This window comes from Crinia signifera, chromosome 19 (genome assembly GCF_055691185.1).
Source record: "Crinia signifera chromosome 19, ASM5569118v1, whole genome shotgun sequence".
NCBI classification, from domain to species: domain Eukaryota; kingdom Metazoa; phylum Chordata; class Amphibia; order Anura; family Myobatrachidae; genus Crinia; species Crinia signifera.
In genome coordinates this window covers 39,987,555-40,008,311 of record NC_139226.1, presented here as the reverse complement: position 1 = coordinate 40,008,311, position 20,757 = coordinate 39,987,555, and the positions used below count along the sequence as shown (strand labels likewise).

General features: G+C 47.3%; 1 protein-coding gene across 1 annotated transcript; it reads left to right on the top strand.

The window, feature by feature from the left end:
- The first annotated feature begins 9,713 nt into the window (after nt 1–9,713).
- LOC146041530 (uncharacterized) lies at nt 9,714–15,647 on the top strand. The gene is made up of 5 exons (XM_083161491.1): nt 9,714–9,776; nt 11,540–11,753; nt 12,980–13,058; nt 14,513–14,547; nt 15,017–15,647. Exons 1-5 carry the CDS (start codon nt 9,714–9,716, stop codon nt 15,307–15,309), a joined length of 684 nt encoding a protein of 227 aa, XP_083017617.1. The 3' UTR covers nt 15,310–15,647.
- Nucleotides 15,648–20,757: the final 5,110 nt, after the last annotated feature.

Below are 20,757 nucleotides of genomic sequence, written 5' to 3'. Positions count from 1 at the left end.
GGGAGGGGCACGGGGTGCCGAGAATCAAGGGAGGGAGGGGGCGCAGGTGTCCGCAAATCGCGGGAGAGGGCGGGGGTCCGCAAAGAGCGGGAGGGGGTGTGAATCGCGCGAGGAGGGGGGTGCGAATTGCGGGAGGGGGGTGTGCGGGGGTGACGTGAATCGTGGGAGGGGGCGTGAATCGCGGGATGGGAGGTGTGCGGGGGGTCCGTGATTTGCGGGAGGGGGGGCACTGGGCGCGATGAATCTACCTAGTTGGTTATATATTCTTGTAGAAGGATGGAAGGATGTTGCGAACCGCGGGAGGGGGGGCCCGGGGGGTTGGCGCGAATCGTGGGAGGAGGGGTCGCAGGGTGCCGCGAATCGCAGGAGGGGAGGGTGTCACGGGGTGGGGCCGCGAATCGCGGGAGTCGCTGGGGGTGCCGCAAATTGTGGGGGATGTGCTGCGAATCGCGGGAGGGTGCCGCAAATCGCCACAAGAAAAAATCAACACAGAAAGGTCAACACATGTAAATGTTGACATAAGTGTGGCACTTCATTGGTGTCCATGTCGACACATGAGAATGAATATGAAAACATTCAAAAAGTGAAAAATAAATCTTCAAAAGCTCATGTCAACCTTTTTCATTGTCGACCATAGCCATGTCAGTGTTTTGCATGTGCCATTTAATCGTGGGGTTGCCGTGAATGGGGGGGGGGGAAAGGAGGTGGGGGGTGTCTGCGAATTGCGCGGGGGGTGCCGTGAATTGCGGGAGGGGGGGTCGTGGGGGGTGGGTGACGCGAATTGCGGGAGGGGGGTCGCGTGGGGGGGGGGGTACCGCGAATCACGGGAGGGGGTCGCTGGGGTGCCGCGAATCGCCACAAGAAAAAATCAACACAGAAAGGTCAACACATTAAATGTTGACATAAGTGTGGCACTTCATTGGTGACCATGTCGACACATGAGAATGAATATGAAAACACTAGGTGATTCATCGCGCCCTACGGGCGCTCTTCACACCGTCGTAAGGGGCTGCGCCCCCTTAATTTGTGAACGTTTGTATTGTGAGAAATATGGTTAGAATTGTATGACAGATGGCCTGTATTGCAACTTGAGTTATAGGTGAAATGTGTTAAATAGAGAGCATATGATGTGGAAGGGGGTGTGTATTGTATTGTTTAATTAAAAAGCGGTTACAGAGAAAGATGTACATTGATAGTGTGGATGGTACAGTGACATTTGTGGTTGGGGGGGGGGGCTGTGTGTGCATGTTGTTTAGGTGTGTGTGTGTGTGTGTGTGTGTGCAATAGTATAATAGGGTGTTTTTGAGTCAGTGGCTCCCCACTGGCGGAGGTCACGACACAGGAAAACAGGAGGCTGGGTAGTGGTAGGGGTGTGTGGGAATAAGGGGGACTAAAGAGGAGGGTGGGAGATACTGTGCAGCTTCTGCCAGTGGGTGAGGGTCCAGCGTGGCAGTACAGGATGGTGGCCCTGAGTCAGTGTCTCCTCCTACTGGGTGGGAGTTAGGGTGCATGAGAGCAGGAGGCTGGGCTATGAGGCATGATAGGGGCATGTGGGCAAAACAGCGTCAGCGACTCCCCAGTGATGGAAGTTACGGTTCAGGAGAGCAGGAAGCTGGGTAGTGATAGGGTTGTGTGAGTATACGGGGGACTAAAGAGGGGCTTAGGGGTGCCGTGAATTGTGGGAGGGGCACGGGGGGTGCCGTGAATCAAGGGAGGGAGGGGGCGCAGGTGTCCGCAAATCGCGGGAGAGGGCGGGGGTCCGCAAAGCGCGGGAGGGGGCGTGAATCGCGCAAGGGGGGTTGCGAATTGCGGGAGGGGGGGTGCGCGGGGGTGACGTGAATCGTGGGAGGGGGCGTGAATCGCGGGAGGGGGGGGCACGGGGCGCGATGAATCAACCTAGTTGGTTATATATTCTTGTAGAAGGATGGTAGGATGTTGCTGTCATTCAGAATGCATTTACATAAACAGTAATAGTAGCAGTAAAAGATCTGACTTAAAGCACCTATAGTAAAACAGAACAGGTGTTATATATTATACAAAGAATTGGTTGATGATGTCTAGGTTGACGTGCACATAGTTGTCACTGGAATTGGGGGAGGGGGGGTCGCGGGGGTGGGTGCTGCGAATTGCGGGAGGGGTGGGCGCGGGGGTTGCAGCGAATCGCGGGAGGGGGGGTCGCGGGGCCGGGGGGGTTTGCCGCGAATCACGGGGTGGGGGGTGCCGCGAATCACGGGAGGGTCGCGTGGGGGTGCAGGGGGGGATGGGCGTGGGGGGTTGCAGCGAATCGCAGAAGGGGGTGGTCGTGGGGGCTGGGGTTGCCGCAAATCGTGGGGGAGGGGGGGCGCGAATTGCGGTAGGGGGGGTTCGCGGGGGAGCGCGCGAATCGTGGGAGGGGGGGCAGCGGGGGGGCGCTCACCTGGTGTATCTGGTGAGTAGCTATGTCTTTGCTGGGTATCATGGGGAGGCAGAGGGTGTCTGGCACTGTGCATACCTCCCAACATGACCCATGCCAGGAGGGACACAATGCTCTGCCGCTGGACTTTCTTCCTAATGTATGATTACCTCCATCTGTGTTGAACAGGTTAATTGATAGGAAAGGTGCTTCAACACAGGTGATGGCAATCATACATTAAAAGGAAAGTGCAGGAGCAAAGCAATGTGTCCCTCCTATGACTGTGGGCTCACTGGGCTGGTTCTCTGTCATGTGAGTCAGAGGCTCCACCCAGCGTTAGAGGGTCAGACACACTTTGAGTGACAGATGTAGCCAAATATATAAGAGATAAGATGGTGTGTGTGTTCCGGGGGTGGGGGGCACCAATTTTATCTTGCTTCCGGGCAACTGTGACGAACTTACGCCACTGGGTGTGCGGTCAGCTGACGTCACACGATGTCAGCCGCCCGCTCTGTCATAGGCCAGGCACACGCAAATAAGTCAGTTCAGACTGGCTTTTATTTGGGAAGGTGGGAGAAACCATTCAGAATGACCCCCTAAGTGCGGGGATGGAGCAACTGATAGAGGCATCAGGAGAAGCAAATGGTTGCAGCTTCTGTGGACCCTTGGTCATTGTGCCTGGTGGAGTGGAGTTGCAGCCATGAACAGGGATGTGGGGAGGGTCAAAGCTGAGTCTAGAACAGAGATGGGCCCTGTGGGGGAGGGGGCCAATACCATGTCATCCTGTCCAGCCTCCCTCAGCAGATATTCCATCCCAATCCACCCCTGCTTGCAGTAGACACCTCCTGCTACATTACTATACAGGAAGCAGCAGTGACAGCAACTACAACCACATCTGAATTAGCCCCAATGATTGTTCAGCAAATTCTCTTTCCAACCTATGGCTCAGATTGTGGACCGTATTCTGGTCTACACTCAATGCTGCACTGAATGCAGATTTAACGCCGCCCACCGCTCGCACAGCCGCCCGCACCTTCAATCGGCGAGTTGCTGCGAATGGATGTTTTGCATAAAATACATTCGCAGCCGTGGGTGCGGGGGACAAATCATTCGATGGTCGCTGACCATCGAATGATTTGGAAGGAGCACGCAAAACGAAGACACTCATTGGTGTCTTAGCTTTGCGTGTTCCCTGTACGGGAAGATGGCGGGTAACTGATTGACGTCAGCTCCCCGCCCCGGCAGACGCATCACTGCCTAATTTCCATGGGAGCCCCCAGCGTTTTCAAGAGAACACTCATGAAACACTGGGTGCTCCCATGGGCGCAGCCTGTTTCCACCACCCCCGCACCGGTAGGTGTGAACGGCATGGTGAACTAGCTGTTCGCCGTGCCTGCTCGCACCAAGCAAATGCACAGAAATGCGCAGTAGGAAAACATCGCTCCTCTGTGCAAACGTGCGAGTGAGTGAACCAGAATCAGGCCCATTATGTATTCATAAAATTACCATCCTCATATTAGTGTGAGTATATCCTAACACAACTACACATAAATAAAGGGTGACACTGTTAGTAAGGGATACGGTCATATTGTCTACAGCAGCGAGCGACGGGTAGCTCGCCGGGTGTTTTACAGTAGCTCGGGGCTGTCAGTGACCTCCTGCCGCGTAGCGGTTCCTTGCTTGGCGGCAGGAGGTCAGAAAGTGAGTTAATGCCGCGTTTCTGGACCTGACGGCGGCAGTGACCTCCTGCCGCGTAGCGCTTCCTCACTTGGCGGCAGTGACATCCTGACGTCCCCAACATGCCGCACATGCCGCACTTTCTTATCGACGCCACAGCCTCTGCTCAACTCCGTTAGGTAATTTTTTTTTTTAAACGGTGTGTGCGCAAAGCACATACATTAGGGGTGACTCCAGCCTGCATTCCGTTTTCACTGCTTGAGGTATAATGGGCATCATGTGTATGGCATATGGTTAATGAGTGTGTGGCATCATGTGTGTGGCCTATGCCCCAGATACCTTGATGATTATTAATTAATGAGCATCAAGGTGTGGGGCATATGTGTAATGGGCATCATTTGTGTGGCATATGTATAATGGAGCACCACGGTGTGGCATATGTATAATGGAGCATCACGGTGTGGCATATGTATAATGGAGCACCACGGTGTGGGGCATTTGTATAACGGAGAATCACGTTGTTGGGCATATGTATAATGGGCATCGTGTGTGTGGCACATGTATAATGGAGCATCACGCTGTGGGGCATTTGTATAATGGAGCTTCATATTGTGGCATATGTATAATGGAGCATCACGGTGCGGGGCATATTTATAATGGGTATCACGGACTGCACTATTGGGGTCATGTGTATCTGGCACTGCACTATTGAGGGCATATGTGTATCACACCCCATTTTCCATGGCTGCACCCCATGTGGCTACAGCTCTTAGCAGGGGCTGGCTGGCAACTTTTAGCCTGGGGGGCAAGTCTAGAGCACTGGCCCATAAGTAGCGCATAAGTGGCCCATAAGTAGCGCATTGTTAAATGCAGGTTTTTAATTAAAAAAATTAAAAGCCTAATATATGATGCAGGGGGACTAGTGACACATTATTGTCATGTGGCTCCAGGTTAACTGAGATTTTGCGCAAGTGCAGAAGCTCCGATTGTGGCAGCCGAGGTTTTGTATGTATCAGCCAGGCTTTGTAGGAGAATGGCCACTGAGAGGGGTGCGGGACATGGCACACTAAAAATTTGCCTGGCTTCCCACCATCCCACTCCGCCCCTGCCACAGGCTGCTCACCTGCATAAGAAATAGAAGAGGACACCACTGGCTGTTCTCCTGCATAAATAACGATCTGGACACCACAGTCTGCTCTCCTGCATAAATAAATAACAGGACACCACAGGCTGCTCTCCTGCATATATAAAGAACAGGACACCACAGGCTGCTCTCCTGCATAAATAAATAACAGGACACCACAGGCAGCTCTCCTGCATAAATAAATAACAGGACACCACAGGCTGCACCCCTGCATAAATAAATAAAAGGACACCACAGGCTGCTTTCCTGCATATATAAAGAACAGGACACCACAGGCTGCTCTCCTGCATAAATAAAGAACAGGACACCACAGGCTGCACCCCTGCGTAAAAGACAGGACGCCACAGGCTGCTCCCCCTGTATAATAATAATAATGCCTGTATAATAATAATGCCATGACACCACGGGCTGCTCCCCCTGTATAATATAAAAGTAATGCCATGACACCACAGCCTGCTCCCTCTGTATAATAATAATGCCATGACACCACAGGCTGCTCCCCCTGTATAATAATTTGTGTCATGGCATTACTATTGTTATATTATACAGCGGGAGCAGCCTGTGGTGTCATTGCATTATTATTATTATACAGCGGAAGCAGCCTGTGCTGTCATTGCATTATTATTATTATACAGGGGGAGCAGCCTGTGGCGTCATTGCATTATTATTATACAGAGGGAGCAGGCTGTGGTGTCATGGCATTACTTTTATATTATACAGGGGGAGAGCAGCCCGTGGTGTCATGGCATTATTATTATTATACAGAGGGAGCAGCCTGTGGTGTCATGGCATAATGCCATGACACCACAGGCTGCTCCCCCTGTACAATAATAATGACACCACAGGCTGCTTCCCCTGTATAATATAAAAGTAATGCCATGACACCACAGGCTGCTCCCCCTGTATAATAATTTGTGTCATGGCATTACTATTATTAATAGTAATGCCATGACACAAATTATTATACAGGGGGAGCAGCCTGTGGTGTCATTGCATTATTATTAATATACATGAAACAGCAGATATGTCGTTTTAGGTGTTTAATGTTAACTTACTGTTTTATCCCTCAGGCAGCTCCTCCTGTCCTGCTGCGGCTCCACGAATTTCAATTCCCCTCTCTGCTCTCTGCGGCCTCCTGAAGCGGCCCCCACGTCTTGTCCTGCGGCCCCTGTCTTCCTCCAGTCTCTGCAGACGCGTGGGTGGGAGGCGTCATCGTCATGACGTCCCCACCCAGCGTCTGCCTGCCTCTGCTATTGCCGCCAGGGATAAGAGGGAACAGGCTGCCGGGGCCCTCCTCCACGTAGCCGTAGAGGCCGGGGGCCATGTTCCTGTGGCCGGAGACATCATTTAAAAGACCACAGGAACATGGCCGCCGGCAGTGAAAAAAAACCCGGTAAGGCGGCCTCGGACACGGCCGCGGCGGCGCGGCCCGCAGCACATCAGCCAGAGCGGCCTGGGGGGCAGATGGCACCCTGCCCCCCGGCCCAGCCCACCCCTGGCTCTTAGAGAGCTGACCCTGCCCTCATAGCGGGAAAAATGGGGGATGTAGCCTCGCAGGAGTTCCACGGTAGTAGCTGAACCCTCTAATTTTTGTCTCTTCTCCTCTGCCTCCAGTGTTGGGAGGTATGTTTGTGACATATTGGACATTGCAGTGTGTGGCATATTGTGTCTGGGGCATTGCAGTGTGTGGCCTAATGTGTCAGGGGCATTACGGTTTGTGGCATTATGTGTAAAGGGCATTTTTTTAATATTATGCAGATTTTTTAGTAGATTTTAGTAGCTCTTCGGGCGGTTTATTTTGTCGCGAGTAGCTCCCGACCCAAAAAAGGTTGGAGACCACTGGTCTACAGCATTTAGGTCTACAAGCATTAGGTCTACACCACTAGGTCGACCTGCATTAAGGTCGACCTGCATTTAGGTAGACATGCATTTAGGTCGACATGACTGAAGGTCGACATGACTTAGGTCGACAGGGTCATTAGGTCGACTTTTATAAGGTCGACATGGTCATTAGGTCGACATGGGGAAGGTTGACAGGCAAAAGGTCGACATGGGGTCATTTGACTGTTTTATGAGTCGACATGTGCCGACAGGCGGTATTTCATGCCCTACCATCCACTAGGGCGTGGTGGGAGAATAAAATAGTGTGCACAGCGTCGCGAGGCACCGTGCCCGAAGCATGGCGAGCGGATGCGGTGCTATGTTGACTGTGTCGACGCTTGAACAAATGAAAAAATAATAATAATAATTGAACCTCCCCATGTCTACTTTTTTCAATGTCGACCTAATGACCCTGTCGACCTTATACCTGTCGACCTAATGACCCTGTCGACATAACCCATGTCGATCTAATGACCCCGTCGACCTAACCCATGTCGACCTTCAGTTAGATCGACCTAAATGCAAGTCGACCTAATGGTGTAGACCTAATGCTTGTAGACCTAAATGCAGTCTGACGAATGATCCCATTCCGTTAGTAAATATCCCAAATAGAAATTATGAAGTAACATCACACAGACACATTATTTGTATTGCTGCACAAATTCTCCATAACAGCCCAGCAAGGCCCAAGCTGTCATTATGACATCACAATAGAGCTAAGGCTGATGTGATGTCATAGGTTCCGAATGCCTCTTTAGAAAGGTAGTTTTGAAGGAGTAAGAAGCGAATTATTTCTGTGCTAGAATTTTTTTTCTGTGCTAGAGAATTAATTTGAAGCGTTTTCAATATCATTTCATGATATGGCATCGCCATTATATCCCGCAGTAGGTAAGTGGGCACATCAGTTATTTCATTTATTTAGGCTTTACACGACAGAAATCATTTTATTTGCCAAATAGTGACTGACGCATTACACCACAGCTGATATCAGGACACAAAGTCATATAATACACAATAACACAGATCACATAGCGCTACATCAGTCATAACTGGGCACACACTATGCGATATTACTAATCTATGTGCATTATAACTATATTATTAAAATATTATCGTGCATATCATTAACAATGCACATTGCCATTGGTTCTCCCCTGTCATCAAATCTGACCTATATCATCAGTGACTGTGAGGTAAATTTACTAAGATCTAATGGGTATGAATGCCCTCATTCGTACCCATTCTATATAAAATACGTCTGGGGCCCAATGCCCGGCTGATTTACATATGTATATAAGGCAAGGTCAGACGAAATTGGCTGTTACGAATGCATACGCCATTGACAGAACACGGCCGTATGTGGCCATAGCGTTCTATGTGATCGGCAAATTTACAGTCATTCATACTGGTGAGTTTGGATACGAATTCACCAGTAAATACGATTGTTAAATAGACCAAGTTTTTGGTGGTATCTGGCTGAAGCCTGCACAGATCAGTCAGATCCGTGCAATGCTTCTCAGTGTAAAAAAATAGAATAAATCAGTGGTTCCCAAACTGTGTGCCGTGGCTCCCTGGGGTGCCTCGGGACAATTGCAGGGGTGCCCTCGGTTGGTGGTCCAGGACCAACTCAAATTATTAATGGTTTATTTTTTATGAGTAAAACCAGTGCTGGTGGCTGACAATCATAAAATGTGTACAAACAGAAGCAAATCCTGCCCTTTAACACATAACTGACCCTAAGAATCGCATATAAACCCAATCTAAGTAAAAAAAAAATTGGCCTAGGGGTGCCGTGAAAAAAATTCTGATACTCTAGGGTGCCGTGATTCAAAATAGATTGGGAACCCCTGGAATAAATCAATTAAAAAAAAAAACATTGTGGCGTCCCCCCACCCGGCTATAACCAGCCACGGGGTGACCTCAGTGATTGCTACTACAACTACATCTGAATTAGCCCCAATGATTGTCCATCCAATCTGCTACTTAATAACACATTTGTAAAACTAGGACATTACTGTGCATCCTAATCTGCAGAGTACGAGCCCCTGTAATAGACATCATATAAATAAAGGGTGACACTGATAGTAAATATCCAAAATAGAAATAACAAAGTAACATCACACTGATACATTATTTGTATTGCTGCACAAATTCTCCATAACAGCCCAGCCAGGCTCAAGCTGTCATTATGACATCACAATAGAGCTAAGGCTGATGTGATGTCATAGGTTCCGAATGCCTCTTTAGAAAGGTAGTTTTGAAGGAGTAAGAAGCAAATTATTTCTGTGCTAGAAATTTTTTTCTTTGCTAGAAAATTAATTTGAAGCGTTTTCAATATCATTTCATGATATGGCATCGCCATTATATCCCGCAGTAGGTAAGTGGGCACATCAGTTATTTCATTTATTTAGGCTTTACACGACAGAAATCATTTTATTTGCCAAATAGTGACTGACGCATTACACCACAGCTGATGTCAGGACACAAAGTCATATAATACACAATAACACAGATCACACAGCACTACATCAGTCATAACTGGGCACACACTATGCGATATTACTAATCTATGTGCATTATAACTATATTATTAAAATATTATCGTGCATATCATTAACAATGCACGTTGCCATTGGTTCTCCCCTGTCATCAAATCTGACCTATATCATCAGTGACTGTGAGGTAAATTTACTAAGATCTAATGGGTATGAATGCCCTCATTCGTACCCATTCTATATAAAATACGTCTGGGGCCCAATGCCCGGCTGATTTACATATGTATATAAGGCAAGGTCAGACGAATTTGGCTGTTACGAATGCATACGCCATTGACAGAACACGGCCGTATGTGGCCATAGCGTTCTATGTGATCGGCAAATTTACAGTCATTCATACTGGTGAGTTTGGATACGAATTCACCAGTAAATACGAATGTTAAATAGACCAAGTTGTTGGTTGTATCTGGCTGAAGCCTGCACAGATCAGTCAGATCCGTGCAATGCTCCTCAGTGTAACAAAATAGAATAAATCAGTTAAAAAAAAAACCATTGTGGCGTCCCCCCACCTGGCTATAACCAGCCACGGGGTGACCTCAGTGATTGCTACTACAACTACATCTGAATCAGCCCCAATGATTGTCCATCCAATCTACTACTTAATAACACATTTGTAAAACTAGGACATTACTGTGCATCCTAATCTGCAGAGTACGAGCCCCTGTAGTAGACATCATATAAATAAAGGGTGACACTGATAGTAAATATCCCAAATAGAAATAACAAAGTAACATCACACTGATACATTATTTGTATTGCTGCACAAATTCTCCATAACAGCCCAGCCAGGCTCAAGCTGTCATTATGACATCACAATAGAGCTAAGGCTGATGTGATGTCATAGGTTCCGAATGCCTCTTTAGAAAGGTAGTTTTGAAGGAGTAAGAAGCGAATTATTTCTGTGCTAGAATTTTTTTTCTGTGCTAGAGAATTAATTTGAAGCGTTTTCAATATCATTTCATGATATGGCATCGCCATTATATCCCGCAGTAGGTAAGTGGGCACATCAGTTATTTCATTTATTTAGGCTTTACACGACAGAAATCATTTTATTTGCCAAATAGTGACTGACGCATTACACCACAGCTGATGTCAGGACACAAATTCATATAATACACAATAACACAGATCACATAGCACTACATCAGTCATAACTGGGCACACACTATGCGATATTACTAATCTATGTGCATTATAACTATGGCCCTTATTCTGGTCTGTGCGGCCGGAGCCGCATACGTTGCTCCGGCCGCACAAACCAAACCCCGCCTACAAGACGGATCGCCACGGCCGTCCGTACGCGGACGGCTGGCGATCCGCATGAAAATGGTGGGGCGTACGCCTCCACCATGGTGGGAGCTGCCCCCTGCATTCGATGGTCGACGACCATCGAAGGCAGGGCCGCACGCTCCCCCCGCTCACGCAAGCTTAGACCACACGGACAATCGTCCGTGTGAAAGCTTGTATTTGGGCGGAGAGCTGACATCCGGCGATGTCAGCTTTCCGCCCCCATCACTGGCGTCATAGCCTCATTACCATGCATACGCCCCGCGTTTGCATGGGAACGCCCATGAAACGCTGGGCGTATACATAGGTAAATGAGGCTATCAAGCCCCTCACGCCCCTATACGCCCCCTTTGTGGCGTCTAATTTTTGTGTGCGGCGATTTCGCCTGCACATGCGCAGAGTGACCTCTGCGCATGTGCAGAGTGAAAACATCGGCGGTACGGCCGCACGCGGGCCGTACCGCACAGATTAGAATAAGGGCCTATATTGTGATCGATTGATATTATCGTGCATATCATTAACAATGCACGTTCCCATTGGTTCTACCCTGTTGTCTGAACGCACAGTCAAATCTGACAATATCATCAGTGACTGTATATTCAGCTGGGAAGGGGGGGGGGGGGGGGAGACAGCATCTCCTGGGATTTCTGTTTTCATATCACTGCATATTTATATTTATCCGCTGACTCTGTTTGTCTTTCAGGTGCTGTAACATCAGGCCCCTCGGGAGTTACCCCCTCACTGGAGGAAGTCTGGTCCGCCCAGAATGTCATAGCCGAATTTGGCGAAGCGACTGTACCACCGAATACTGCATATGGTGAGTATGACCCGGCCATTCCCATGATTACAGTTCAGTTGCATGATATCACTAGTAGTTGATCTCAGGTTCCCCGGTTCACGGATCTGGTGACCAGGAACAGGTAGAAGCCTACACAGGGCCAGATGTATCAAGCTTCAAAAAGTGATAAAGTGGAGAGTGATAAACAACCAGCCAGTCAGCTCCTACTGTCATTTTTCAAACCCAGCCTGTGACATGGCAGAGAGGAGCTTATTCACTGGTTGTTTATCCCTCTCCATTTTATCATTGTTGAAGCTTGATACATCTGGCCCATAGTGTGCGAGTCTATAGTGAGATGCATAGCGCAGCTTAGTCACAGAGTCCATGGCACTATAATGGGGCTGAGGTGTGAACACATCTATAGATGGCCCTGGCTTTCTAGTTTAGGCAATGCGTATAGAGACTTTGGGGTATATTCAATTAGTGTTGGATCCATTCCAACATTCTTTGGCAGAATGGATCCCACACTAGCAATTCAAGTCATCCACCTGCTTTTGTCAGAAACAGGGCCAAATCCCACAGGTTGGATTTGGCCCTGTTTCTGACAAAAGCAGGTGGATTGGCAGCTATTCTGCCAATTGAATTGGTTTCCGACAGTTCGGAGCATTCCAAGTCAGAACCTGACGTCTTTCCGACAAGAAGGCATTTCCCACAGGAATTGAATATACCCCTGTATATTTGCCCTGCTGACTAATTTTGCTATACACGTCTTCAGGGCCGGTGCAAGCCGTTTCAATGCCCCAGGTGACCCCCCCCCCCAGCACCCCTCCGCTCTGACCCGGTCTGGGGGGATGCGGCCACTGTCCACCTGCTGCACGGGGGGGGATGTGTCCACAGCCACCGCCTATCTGCTCCACGCCGCGGTAGGGAGGGATAGCGGCCGCCATCCACCAATGATTGCCGCTGATTGGGGGGGGGAGTAACACACACATGGGCAGGCTCCAGTCAGAGGGGGCGGAGGCATATGGCTCACTCACCTGAATAACTTGGTAGGTGCGTGCAGCTTTCCTCCTCCTGCTCTCCTCTGCGCTGGCGGGACCTTTCTGCAGCTCATTCCCGCCCTCCAGTGGCCGGCGCCCTAGGCAAATGCTCAAAGCTGCCTAGTGGTGGCGCCAGCCCTGCATGTCTTACACAATGAATTGCTATGTATAACATGGATGGAAATGACAGGCATTTATTGACCAAATGTGTTTTCTCTTTTATAGCTGACAGAATAATCTACACCGCTGTGTATGGAGGCTTTGCAGTTGCTATACTGATATTCGCAGTTTTCCTGTACTTATGGTAAGTTACTTCTACACATGATGTTACTGATTATATTCCCAGATGTTATTATTATATTATGTAATAGACACACATTGTGATTGGCAGGTCGGTGTATACAGTATGTGTATATGTCTACAGCCCTTTTCCAGGCTGGAGACATATACACTGTGTGCAATGTCTAGTGCCCATACTGAATCTCAAGGCCCCCATGCGATTTGGGCTTGATTTCACCTGATTCCGATGGATCGGGCTGTGAAATCGATGTATGACATTTGATCTGATGCGCAGTTCTGTGCACATCGGATCGGAGGTTGGAGGGGCTGCACATAAGATAAGATAAATCTCATGTGCAGCCATCAGCGGCACCCATGATGTCATATCCGGAGCCGGGGCGGGGGGATACTAGGAGTCGGGCGGGGGGACGCAGAGAGGCAGGTGAGGGTTTCCACGAGCTGGTGGGGATGCAGAGGGGGGCAGGGGGCACCGGGCGTAGTTAAGAAAAAAAACATACAAATATATGGTCAGCCACTGATTGGGTGAGAGCTCTCACCCAAACGGTGGCTTCCCATTCATTTGTATGGGTTTTGCAGCCAGGCTTCCGGCTCCCCCTGCCCGTCTCTCCGCGAACTCCCCCACCTGGCTCCCTCTGCCTGCAGCTCCCCGGGAGTTGCATGTGATAAATCAAATGCGATTTATCACATGCAAAACTTGGCACATCAAGTGCCTAATGGTATTTAAGCTCTCCCAGGGAGCTGCCAGGGAAACAGGTCCGATTTAGGTTGGCCTAATGTATGGGGGCCTTTAGGAATGGAACATTTTGGTTATATAAAAGTGACATTAGGGGGGTATGTGTTGACATATTAACCCTTTATGACCCATTGTATGTCTCTGATGTATCTCAGTGATGACAGTGGTCAAATAGACAAATGAGGCCCTAAGAACCCCCAAATAAATATGGGTGGGTGGGTCTTTTTTGGCACATAAAGCATTGTAGCTCCTACACCAAAACATCAGCATTACTTCTAATACGATATTATGATAGAATCTGCCAGAAAATGTTCACAGGTTTTTTAAATGTACATTTAAATGGACATTGGGATTTGAATGGCAGCTGTCATCACAATACAGTATGTGTAATACATTTACTAATCGTGTCCATTTAAATGGATAAGGGGTCATAAAGGATAAAGAGTAATGTTAGAATGCCAACTTATACCATAAGTCACTTGTCACTGTGTTGTGGTGATGGAGCGTGTGTGTGTGTGTGTGTGTGTGTGTGTGTGTGTGTGTGTGTGGTGTGTGTGTGTGTGTGTGTGTGTGTGGGGTTCTACTTCTCCTTTATACAAGGGAGACAGCATGCTGATAAGTTTGGGTGGGATCTCTGGGATCTAGCATGAATATTGGACCTGAAGGGTCCGTTCCCAGGTACAGAGTTATGGTCTATAACTAAACAATTTTTCTTATTCTTGCAGCTACAGAAGATATAAGCAGAAGGGACAAGAGACAGGTAAGAATAACTATATACTGGTTCTACATAATTACACCACAGGACAGACTAAAGGCCCATACACACTGGGTGAATATGAGCTGAAAGCCACTGAAAACACCAAGTTTGAGCGGCTTTCAGCTCAAAGCCGCCCAGTGTATATGGCCCGCCGATGATCCCGCATCATTGCTGGGAAAGCCGCTCATCTGCTGGTGTTACCAGCAGATGAGCGTCTTTGAGAACGGCTTTGCATAGCGCTGACATTTCCCCCCAGCGATGATAGCAATCATCGCTTCACATTCACGCTGGGCATAATCGCCTGGTGAGTATGGACCTTGACAGGTCCAATTTTTACTATTGAGAGAAAACTTTTAGCTCCAGCGAAAATGGTGCAATCCCCATACATAACATGTCTATCCCTATGTAGTAAGTGTTACATATAAGACAATAATACTGAAATTACATCTACTTATTTATCTCATTCTCTTAGATGTCGAGAAAGCTGAGAGCTCTCTGAGCTCAACCGAATTAATCCCACCTGCATCACCGGTCATACCATACCATCAGTGTGATCACCCCCACCACCTTTATCCCACCCCTCAGCACCCCCACCACCTCATCGCTCAATTTAAGGTCAAAGTAAAATTCGATGAAGTCAACTCTGTGTACATTGACATCCCCAGCACCATAACCCCTCAATATCCTCCCACCCGCATGTCGATTACTGCTACCACCTCAACCGTCACTACGTCCTCCTGCAACCTTCTCCCACCAACAATATAAATCTGTCTCTTGTAAAGGGGAAGATTGGAAAAAATGCTATGGACAGACGGATCAAAGTTTGAGGTGTTTGGATCACCCAGAAGAACAGGTGTGAGACGCAGAACAAGTTAAAAGATGCTGGAAGATGCCTGACGCCATCTGTCAAGCATGGTGGAGGTAATGTGATGTTCTGGGGCTGCTTTGGTGCTGGAAAAGTCAATCCAACTTGTGGGAGGTGCTTCAGGAAGCGTGGGGTGAAATTTCTTCAGACATATTAACTCAACAAATTAACAGCTAGAATGCCAAAGGTCTGCAATGCTGTAATTGCTGCAAAAGGAGCATTCTTTGACAAAAGCAAAGTCTGAAGAACAAAATTATTATTTGAAATAAAAAAAATCATTATTTCAAACCTTGGTAATGTCTTGACTATATGTTTTCTTCATTTTACAACTCATTTGATAAATATAAGTCAATTTTTTATGTAAAACATGAAATTGTCTGGGTGACCACAAAGTACTCACCCTTCCATAAACAGTCACTCCGGTGCCTTCTGGAAAAGTAAATGCAGCATGTGTGGAAAACAACGGCACTCAGAGACTACAATAGAGTCAAAAGATGTATTTAGATGTAAGTGCATAATGCGTCCAAGTATCCTGGCTTTTTGGGGTTCACAGTCCCTTTATTAAATTTTACCAATGTACCTTGATACCCACGAAACATTGAGATACTTGACCGTATTGTATTCTGCACTTTATTTAAATATATATTTTGACTCTATTGTAGTCTCCGAGTGCACATGCTATATATACTGTGTGTATGTATATATGTGTATATATGTATATATATATAAATACTGTATATATCTAACAAATCAAATATTATTTGTCACATACAAGTCATACATAGTACAATATGTAGTGAAATGCTTATACAACTGTCCTACTTTACGTTAGAATAAGTAGATCGGCTGAGGCAGAGTGCAGATAGAGAGATTGTGTGGGGTATGTCTAGAAAGAAGGAAGGAAAGTCCCGGTATCAGGAGGTCTGGTTGAGGGCTCTAATGGCCTGCGGGAAGAAGCTCCTTCTCATTCGCTCTGTGTTTGCCTTCAATGAGCAGTAGCGTTTCCCTGATCGCAATAGGGAGAAGAGTCCATTGTTGGGATGGCAGAGGTCCTTCATTATCTTCCTGACTTTGGTCCAGCATATATATTACCAATCCAGTAGGTGGCACCCGTCGGTTTTGATAATATACACTCCACGCAGACACCAATGTGCCAGCTTTCGGGTACTTTAATTCCCCTTCTTTAGGCAGCATACAAGAAACAAATACAATTGACACGAACAAAGTGCTCACCTTAAGTACCATACATGTGAGGCGGGCGTGCAGCTCGGAGCAGGCTCAACATCCGGACGCTGAACCGCAGAGAACTTCTGGAGTTACCCGTCAGTTACTTCCAGGCTTATACTGCCATAAAAGAACACATAAAAAAAAGACTAAAAGAACTATGATACAGATATGTACATAAATAACATCCATTATAAATATGCAGGATATATAATATTTTGCATGTATTGCGGTGTCCTATAGTATATAGCTATGAATGAAAGGGATGATCTCCATATTTCCATTTAGTTCCAACACATGCTACCCAGATCAATCTACATGTCAATATAACCACAATTATGAAGGAAATATATTTAAATTTAGGTGATCATTAAAGCCCTCTGGGTTTGACTGTATCTAAGGTAAAAATCCATTGGATTCAAGACGGAGGAGTTGCTTGTGTCTATCACCTCTCCTCTTACTAGCTGGCTGGTCAGATGGCTTTCCCTTTAATGCAGATCTAATGGAAGTATGCATAGGCGTGCGCACGGGGGGTGCCAGGGGTGCACAGGCACCTCCTAATGACCGGCACCCCCCCGCACGAACGCAGCACTGTCCTCCCCTGCCAGCAGCAGTGTGGAGCTGCCCGGCGGCTGCCTGTCGCCGGAAGCAGTTTCCGGCGCCAGGACCTGTATCTATGCGCTCCGGCCCCACAGCCAGCGGCTCCTTAAGCAGGGAGACGGGGTCACCTGCGGCAGCGCTCCTCACTACGAGTCCTCCTCCCCGCTTACTAACCAGGAGCACCATCTGACACGGGGGTCACCTGCAGGCTGCAGCAACGCTCCCTCCTCATCAGCCAAGTTCCTTCCCCCGGCGCCCCCTCCCCTCATCTGCCTGGCAGCAGCAGCTTTGTCCCCAGCCCACACACTGCTGCAGTGGCAGCTAGCTCTCGCCTTCCTCCACAGGCTCCAGGCTGCTCTGTCATTTATACATGACACTGCATATATACTGTAGCACAATGGGGCATTAAATGTGTATGTAACTACAGGGGGCATTAAGTATGTGGCACTACAGGGCCATTATATGTGTGGCACTATGGGGGCAGTATGATGTGTGGCACTATGGGGGCAGTATGTATGTGGTACTATTGGGGCATTGTGTGTGGCACTACAGGGGCATTATGCATGTGGCACTATGCGGGGCATAATGTATGTAGAACTAAGGGGGGCATTATATGTGGGTAACGAGCATGTAATCCCCCCCAGACAATGAGCATATATCCCCTTGCCCCTTGGGCAACAGGCATGTAGTTCCTATGGCAATGAGCATGCAACCCCCCCCCCCCCCAAGTGAAGGGGCATGTAACCCCCTGGCATGGAGCATGTAAACCCTGGCATCGAACATGTAACTCCTGACAACGAGCATGTAGGTAAGCGCACTTATATGGCATAATAAGTAATGGGCATTATGGTGTGTGGCATAATGTATAATGAGCAATATGGTGCATGGTATAATATGTAATGTATACACTTATACACCATATAAGTGTGGTGTAATGGGTAATTTGGTGTGTGGCATACTGTGTAATGGGCATTGCTGTGTGTGGAATAATGTGTAATGAGCATTACAGCATATGGTATAATGTGTAATAGGCAATTCGGTGTGGGCGTAATATGTCATGGGCATTATGGTGTGGGATGTAATAGGTAATTGGCATAACAGTGTGTGGCTTAATATGTAATTGGTATTATGGTACCTTTATGTGGCCTAATATGTAATTGGCATTATGGTGTGAAGCAAAATTGGCATAACAGTGTGAGTCGTAACATGTAATGGACATCACAGTGTGGGGCGCAACGTGTAATGGGTATTACAAAGTGTGGTATAATGTGTAAGGCATATGGTATACTATGTAATGGCTGTGTGATGTGCAATAGGTATTATGGTGTAAATTTTTGGCGCATGCCTTTGGCGCGCACTGTCGCTATTGTCAAGTCCTGGCATAATGTGTAATGGCATTATGGTGTGTGGCATTATATGTAATACTTTAAATTTTTGCAGCACTCCTTAGGTGCACACTGTCCCTGTTTATAGTATATGAGGGGGGGGATGATTCACTCTTAAGTGCATATACATAAATAAGTCACCTATTTATTTTGCATTTATGCCCATTAGGTCGTGATGGACACGCCCAGTAGGCGGCGATGGACACGCCCCTCCAATGGTGCACCCCCTAAAAAAATGGGCTGCGCACGCCTATGGAAGTATGGTGCATGGCCATCCTTTCTTTGAAGGCCCTGGCAGTCTTCCCTATTTAACATAACCCACATGGGCACTTCACCATATATACAACAAAGGAGCTATCACAGCCCAAAGGGTATCTAATTGGGAATCTTTCTCCTGTATAAGGATGAAAAAACCATCTGGATGTAATCATATGGCTACAGGTCGTACATCCCGTGCACTTATGCCACCCAGGACTCTTATGTTGTATCAATGGATCATATTGTGCTAGGGCAGTAATATCTGTTCGGACAAGCCAGTCCTTCAGATTCTTTCCCGTTTTATAGCTGGACATGATTTTAGTATGTTTAAATTTTGATAAATCCTTGTCTGTTGTAATCATACGCCAAAGGTGTTTCATTCGTTGTTGTATAATTTTATTGGCTACATTAAATTGTTGTACCCAATGGATAGTATTATCAGTGTTTTTTATTTACCAGAAGGCATTAAAGTTTGTTTCCTATCAATTTAATCTAATTTAGATCTAGCAGCTTTAAGAATCAGGGGTGAGTAACCACGTATCAGGAATTTTTCACACATTTCATCAAGAACTTGTTCAAGAACCACCGGGTTGCTAACAATTCTTTTAGCTCTAACAAAAACTGGGAATATGGCCGACTAGAGTACTGATTGGATGAAACTGTGTTGCGGTCAGATGGTTTTCTATCAATCTTAATTGTAACCACCATATTCATCAGCATCTGGTGTTGAAACTACAGCACTCACAGATGTCCTGCCGTTGCTGCTTGAGGAACCTGACCACCACATTGCAGCAGCAGTGCACAGTGTTCCTGTCTTTATGCTTAATGTGGTCATTTAAACATTGTGAATTTGGCTCATTCATCCTGGGGGTGGGCAAGAAAATGGAGGTGATAAAAGCCACTGACGCACTTCCCAAGGAAATAATGTTCAGGTGGTAGTAGGAGAAGTGGCCATACGTCACTATCAGCTGATAACTCAGAGCTCCTATGGTGTATCCCAGCAAGTTATATGTTCTACAAAAGATAAAGGCCTTGTCATGCTTGTCAGCTTTCGCCACATTGTATACATAAGAAAAGATGGCAACGTCACATGCAGTGACCATAGCTGAGGTAACCTGAAGGCACTGCATGGCCTGGAAACTGGACGCAAAGCACAGTAGTCCGTAGGTGATGACATGGCACAGGCCCTGATACATGATGACTGGTTTGTATCTGCAGAGGTCAATAAAGAGGAGAGCTGAAGAAGCAGCAGGCTGTATGTCCATATTTGGGGGAGCTGATCCTTGACCTCTTTCATACTAAAGTTCTTGATAGGCCCAGTCATGTACTCTGTGTAGAATGGTTTTACAGGTTTTTGTAAGTCCTGCGAGTGCCACCGTCTCCCCATCCTATTTGTTGTGTTAACCAGACACTGGAAGGTACCCCAGGCTCATACTGTTCTGTGTAACTTTTGGAGTGCCGATCTCTCCCTCGCTATATACAGTATATATATATGAAATAAGAACGCTGGTTGCTCTTGTATTTATTTATTATTTATTACCAGTTTCTTATATAGCGCACACAGATTCCGCAGCGCTTTACAGAGAATATTTTAACATTCACATCAGTCCCTGCCCCAGAGGAGCTTACAATCTATATTCCCTACCACATGTACACACGCACACAGACATTCTAGGGTTAATTTTGTTGGAAGTCAATTAACCTACCTGTATATTTTTGGATTGTGGGAGGAAACCGGAGTACCCGGAGGAAACCCACGCAAGCACGGGGAGACTATACAAACTCCACACAGTTAGAGCCATGGTGGGGATCAAACCCATGACCTCAGTGCTGTGAGGCAGTAATGCTAACCATTACACCATCCGTGCTGCCCTGTATGAA

Bases quoted from the DNA above. Each gene is read 5' to 3' on its own strand.
- LOC146041530 (XM_083161491.1), top strand. From the start codon at position 9,714: ATGCACGTTGCCATTGGTTCTCCCCTGTCATCAAATCTGACCTATATC. The intron at 13,059-14,512 runs GTAAGTTACTTC...TTATTCTTGCAG, and splicing joins GCAGTTTTCCTGTACTTATG to CTACAGAAGATATAAGCAGA. The intron at 14,548-15,016 runs GTAAGAATAACT...TCATTCTCTTAG, and splicing joins GCAGAAGGGACAAGAGACAG to ATGTCGAGAAAGCTGAGAGC.